The 6,000-nt window shown below is 38.4% G+C and overlaps 1 protein-coding gene across 1 annotated transcript in view; it reads left to right on the top strand.

The window, feature by feature from the left end:
• The first annotated feature begins 1,569 nt into the window (after window positions 1-1,569).
• The window catches only part of CALB1 (calbindin 1), a 100,306-nt gene continuing 95,875 nt past the window's right edge, over window positions 1,570-6,000 (top strand). The window contains exons 1-2 of the mRNA XM_029591631.1: window positions 1,570-1,703; window positions 2,209-2,285. Coding sequence (XP_029447491.1) covers window positions 1,625-1,703; window positions 2,209-2,285 — 156 coding nt within the window. The 5' untranslated portion in view covers window positions 1,570-1,624. The remainder of the gene's footprint in view (window positions 1,704-2,208; window positions 2,286-6,000) is intronic.

Here is a 6,000-nt window from a genome sequence, read left to right as displayed (position 1 = left end):
AGATCAAATTTGTAGATGACAAAATTACTCAAAGCTGTTAAAACAGCAGCAGAATGTGAAGAACTGCAGAAGGTCATTGTAAGACTAGAAAACTAGGAATCTAAATAGAGATGAAATTAAATTTGTGAAAGTGCAAAATAGTGCACATGGGGAAAAATAATCTCAACTATAGGTACACAATGTTGGATTTGTTATTTGGAGTCATCATGCAGGAAAAGGCTCTTGGAGTCCACATGGACAATACATTGAAATCCTTACTTCAGTGTACAGCAGCCATCAAAAAATGAAATAGAATGTTAGGAATGATCTGAAAAGGAATGGATCCATGGTACAACCACACCTTGAATATTATGTGCAGTTCTGGTTGCCCCATCTCAACAAAGACATAGTGGAACTAGAAAAGGTGCAGAGGAGGGTAAAATTGTGATAAAGTGAATGGAATGCCTCCCCTATGAAGAGAGGCTTCAGCATGGAAAAGATGGCTCAGAGGGGAAATGCTAGAAGTTTATAAAATCATGTGTTGAGGATAACTGGTAAATAAAGGGTGGCTATTTACCCTTTCAACTAAGACTAAAACAAGGGTATACCCCATGAAACTAAGAACCACACAGAATGTACTTTCCATTCAATGCACAATCACGCTGTGGAATCTGTTGCAGAAGAGGTGGTCAAGGTGACTAGCATAAGGAGGTTTAAAGGAGTTTTGGACACATTCCTGGAGGAAAAGTCAATAAAAAATGATTAGCTAGGTAGGCTAGAGAAAGTCATTGTTATCCCTGCAAGTGAGTAACAAGAAACAGAGCTACTCTTTGGCATCTGTCAGGTACCTGTGATCCAAACTGGCCACTGTCGGAGACAGGATGCTGGGCTTGATTGATCTTAGCATGACCCAGCATGGCATTTCTTTTGTTCTTGTGTCTTTGGGCCATGCAGTAATGTTGAGACTTACATGAATGTGGCCACCTGGCAAAGGTAAGGCTAGACCAGGGGGCCAGTGAAGATAAGACCAGACCAAGAGGCCAGATGACCTGAAGGGAGCCCCTACATGACCTGATTCTGTCAGGGTGTGAGCAGCCCCTCCTTCTTTCAGCAATGGTGAATTTGGGCACTTGAGGGGAGATGAAGACAGCCCACCGCATTACCTTCCAGCATGGGGCACCACAGTGCTGCCCATATAAACAGATGTGTAGATTAACTAACTCAGCAAACTTATTTTACAGGTCAGTTGCTTTATGGAAAAAAAAAAAAAAAAAAAAAACCCGAACAGATTTTCCCCAAAACGTTTTTGCAATCAAAAAGAACGAGAATGTTCTTAAAAACTTAAACTAGAAGCTGTCTGAAGATGGCTGAAACTGCCTTCCATATATAGAAAAATTAACCTAGGCTGACAGAAAAAAATTCTGGTTAATGGAGTGTCCGTGTAAACAGAATCAGTTCAGAAGCGCAGCAAACTAAGGACGAGGACAGTTCAGTAAATCAAGCACCCGAGCAGGGAATTGGGTGTGCGGCGATCGGTGAGAGGGCGTGGTCATCCCAGCAGAGCCGCCATATATAGAGCTGAGAGGGCTGCGGAGGACCAGCTCGGTCCGTCAGCACCGCAGACAGCTCCTCTCCTGCGCACATCATGGCAGAGACTCACCTGCAAGGAGTCGAGATCTCGGCGACACAGTTCCTGGAAATCTGGCGTCACTACGACACAGATGGTGACTATATTTCAATATAAATTGTCCCAATAGGTGAAACCGAGATTTCTCTTTCCATCGTGTCAACTTTCACGTGCTTCAGTAGGCAAGATAACTGTTTTTCAAGTTCCTTTTTTCAAACCCAAGGTTGCAGCTTCTTTTTCTATTTTGCAGCTTTGCTGGTTTGCTTCTACAGAGAAGGTGAGCTCTAGGAGCTCCGGCTTTGGTTGTAGTTTTAAAAGGCAATCTTTATTTTTATCCATATGTGAATTAGCTCTAAAACTGTCCTCCGCGTCAGCTGTAGAAAATCGAAATTCTGCGTTTGGTCCCACGAATGTGCATTGGAGCCGGAAAACCGAAAAGTCAAACTTAAATTTCCTGACATCATTTATAAAGCATAGGGATTTGCAAAGTTCACGTCGTGCCCTTATCCATTAAAAACAAAATAACACCAGATATGCTAGGAAGAATGGAAATTATAAGTACATGATACGAATGATTGAATAAATACTCATTATTGTTACAGGAAATGGATACATTGAAGGAAAGGAATTACAGGACTTTATTCAGGAACTTCAGCAAGCGCGAAAGAAGGCTGGACTGGTAGGTGGATATTGCGGGCAACTTTATGTCTTACAAAAATATGGAAATATTCAAGAAACAGATTAATTGGCTGGGTCTCTCCTACCCTTAGGCAGGAGAAGATTGCTTCTCATTATTCAGAATTATGTTTATTATATTTGCATATTGTTTAAGTAATTAGAAACATTTAGTTAAACTGCAGTGCCTTGCAAATATAGCCTCCATATTTTATTTATCAGAAATCACCTGTAAGATTCTCAACAGGTTAAAGTCATAATTCCAAAATTGTATTTTAACAAAACACTACCAAAAGTGAAATTATAGTTTCCTGTGACTACTTAAGCCTTTTACTTTAGTAAACCTTCTGAATAACTCAATATTTACTGCGCCAGGTAGAAAAAAACAAGTTAGCAAATGTACCTGTTTGATAGTATGTCTTTCATTTTTAACTCCTCAGAAGAGAAAAACTGCAGGTTGAAATACATTTCTGCCCCTTGCTGGTCAGTATACAGATGTGCAATTTAGCTTAAACTATTTATTTGCAGGTCTGTTGCTTTATGGCAAAAAAAATCCCCTAATTCATTTTTACAAACAAGCCAATGTCATAATGTATGAGAATATTCTAAAAAACAAACAAAAACAAAACGTAATCTAGAAGCTGTATAAAGATGATTGAAACTGCGTTTTACATACAGATAAATGCATTTATAGTGACAGAATTAATTCTGGTTACAGCTCTGTCCAAGTAAATAGAATTCATTCAGGAGCTCAGAAAACTAAGTGCAAAAATAGTTCAGTAAATCAATATTATTATTGCTATTTCTTTTTTAAAGTCAGGTCTACTGCATATCATAGAGGTAGCACAAGTTTAACTGAAATAAATTGTAGAGACTTACTGAATGAGAATTACATGAATATTTCTTAATATGCTGATTAGAGAAATACATTTTCACAACCTTATATTTGACAGCAATAAATCTATTGCATGATTTTTCCTTTCTGTACAAAGAATAATAAACATAATATTTTGAGAAAACCTTTCAGAAGATAGCCTTTCCAGTGCACCTACATTAGGCATGTAACATTTTTTTTTGCATTCTTTAATAAGAATGCATCTAATATTCCATTTGACTTATTGGAAACTATTTTTTCTAACACAAGGCAAGGACCTCATAGTTCCAGCTACATATCACAAGAGGGTATATCATTAAGAGATAGCTATATCTATTTATATAGTGATATTCATGGTCTTTTATATGTTTTTATGAAGCTTATTTAAACCGGTACGATAAGACATGTGTCTTGAGTATCAGTATATCAAAAAGAATTAAATAAATAAATAGCAACTTAAATTGATCATTTTTAATAAAACTTTATATGTTCTTTTTCATACAGTTTGCTTATTTTTATCCTTTAGAGTTTAGCAAGTGTGTCTTATTGATAACAAAGGGGCCGATGTAAAAAAAAACCTGTGCTAAAATCACAGCTGTTTAACACAGGTTTTACTTAATGAGCGCGTTAAAAGCAGGAGTCCCCATAGAATGCAGTAAGCTAATAGGATGCTAATAGAGTAGGAGTTAAAAAAAAGTATACTTAATGAAAAAAGCATGCTAAAGTGGGTGTTAACCTGAAAAATCCACACTAATGCAGAAAAGCATTTTAAAGCAGGAGTAAGGAGGTAAGTGCTTGAAGTTGGAAGGAGTGTGACCAAAATGAACTTGCATGCAAGATTGGCACTGGGCAAAGTGGGCATCTCAACTCGGACACAATCTTGTATGCAAGGAAATTGGGGCAAGAAAAGTGAAATCAAAAGGTAAAATCTATAGAGAGGGTATCTACAACCAAAGAGTATGCTATTTGGTACTGTTTATCCCTAATTATTGTAGCTGCTCATTCCAGAGAGCTTACCCTTTGATTACATTTGGCATGCCTTGACCAAATGGCCTAGCATACAAGATTGTGACACAGGATGTCCAGTGCCAGTCTCCCATGCAAGGCCATTTTGGTCACACTCCTTCCATCTTCAAGCACATACCTCCTTACTCCTGTATATTAACTCCTTGGCCCAAAGTGGAGTAAAAGATAACTCACATTTCTGGTGGCCATGTTATTCTATTAGTGTCCATTTGGTAGTGTCTGTCTATCTGTTTCTATCACACTGGGTAAAGCAATATAGTAACTTTGGCCACAAGAAAGGAAAGAGTTACATTTTCAGCCTAATCTCTCTTGGGATTGCACCTACTGCGGAACAAAGCATAAGCTCTCTGGGAAAGGCATATTCAGCTGACTCATATGTGCTTTGGTTTTGTGCAGGTGCCTTCCTGAGAGAGCTTATGCATTGTTCAGCTGTAGGTTCCATCCCCAGAGAACTTACATTAGAAATTTAACTCCTTCCTGGGTCTGAGTTAGAGTACCACACTGGGCACAACAATATGAGCAATATGAGTTTACCCCACCAACCACAGTTTTTTTCTTTGTTTTCATGAACAGCTGGACAATACACACACAGTGCTAAAGTGTGAGCTGTTCAGCCATTGGTGCCCATCCAGACAGCCTATGCTTTGTTCATCTAGCTATAGGTGCCTTCCCAAGAGAAATTATTCTTTTATTTCACTTGCAATTCCTTGTCAAAATGGTCTTAAATGAGAGAATGTGTCCACAATTTGGGATGCACAGCACCAATCTCACCTGAAATGTCATTTTGGCATAAAAAATCAAATCATAAGCTTTCTGGGATGGGCACCTTCAGCTGAACAGTATGCACTTTGATGTTGTACATCTGGCTTCGGCATCCTGTTCAGCTGCGGAGAGTTTATGTTTTGTTGTTAGCTGTAGGTACCTTCCCCAGAGAGCTAATGCTTTGATTTTTACTTGCCACTTCTTGCCAAAATGGCCTTGGAATCAAGAATTTGCTCTCTGGAGTGGGAAATTACAGCTAGCTGAAAAAGTGTAAGCTCTCTGAGGTAGGCACCCATGGGTAAACAGAATTGCAAAATTGGGATGCACAGCACCAGTGTACTGTTCAGCTGTAGGTGCCCATCTAGATAGCTTACACTGGAAATAAAGCTTCTGGGTCTGATATGGAGTAAACTCACATTTCTGGTGGCCATCATTATTATATTGCTTTGCCCAGACTGGTAGAAGCAGTTAGACACTCTCACACTGGGCAAAGTAATAGTATAACATGGCCATCAGAACTGTGGATTAAGTTTTACTTCTGCTCTGAACCAGGAGTAAAATTTCCAGCATTAAGAAAATGTGCATTAAGCTGTCTGCTCTTCAGTGCTCCTCCTTGCATTGCTGAGGAATAGCTAATGCCTTTTTTTATATGGGATTTGCATGAACCCACGTTAATTTTAGTGCTGGTTTTTACTCCTGGTTTAACATGCATTTTTTTAGGAGTTAAAACCCCAGTTAAATACCAGAGTTAACTTACCGTAGATAAGTGTGCACTAAAACAGGAATAAAAATCTGCACTAACATTAGCACACCATATTCCATCAGCCCTTTAGCTAGTATGGCTATGGTTTTATGTGGAGCAGTATATAACTGAATGTGTATTTTCAACTTTGTGTTATACAGTTGAAAAATGGAACTCAAGTCAGTTGCTACAATATTGGCTAAAATGTATTTTTGCTATACTGTCTGCATGAAAGTGTTATCAATGATCTTAGGGTTTCGAGTAAGTTTTTTTCTATTATATATAGTAACATTGTAAGGAAGGCAGAAAAGGACC

The sequence above is a fragment of the Rhinatrema bivittatum genome, chromosome 2 (genome assembly GCF_901001135.1).
Source record: "Rhinatrema bivittatum chromosome 2, aRhiBiv1.1, whole genome shotgun sequence".
In the NCBI taxonomy this organism is placed as follows: Eukaryota; Metazoa; Chordata; class Amphibia; order Gymnophiona; family Rhinatrematidae; genus Rhinatrema; species Rhinatrema bivittatum.
This window is presented reverse-complemented; position numbering and strand designations above follow the sequence as displayed.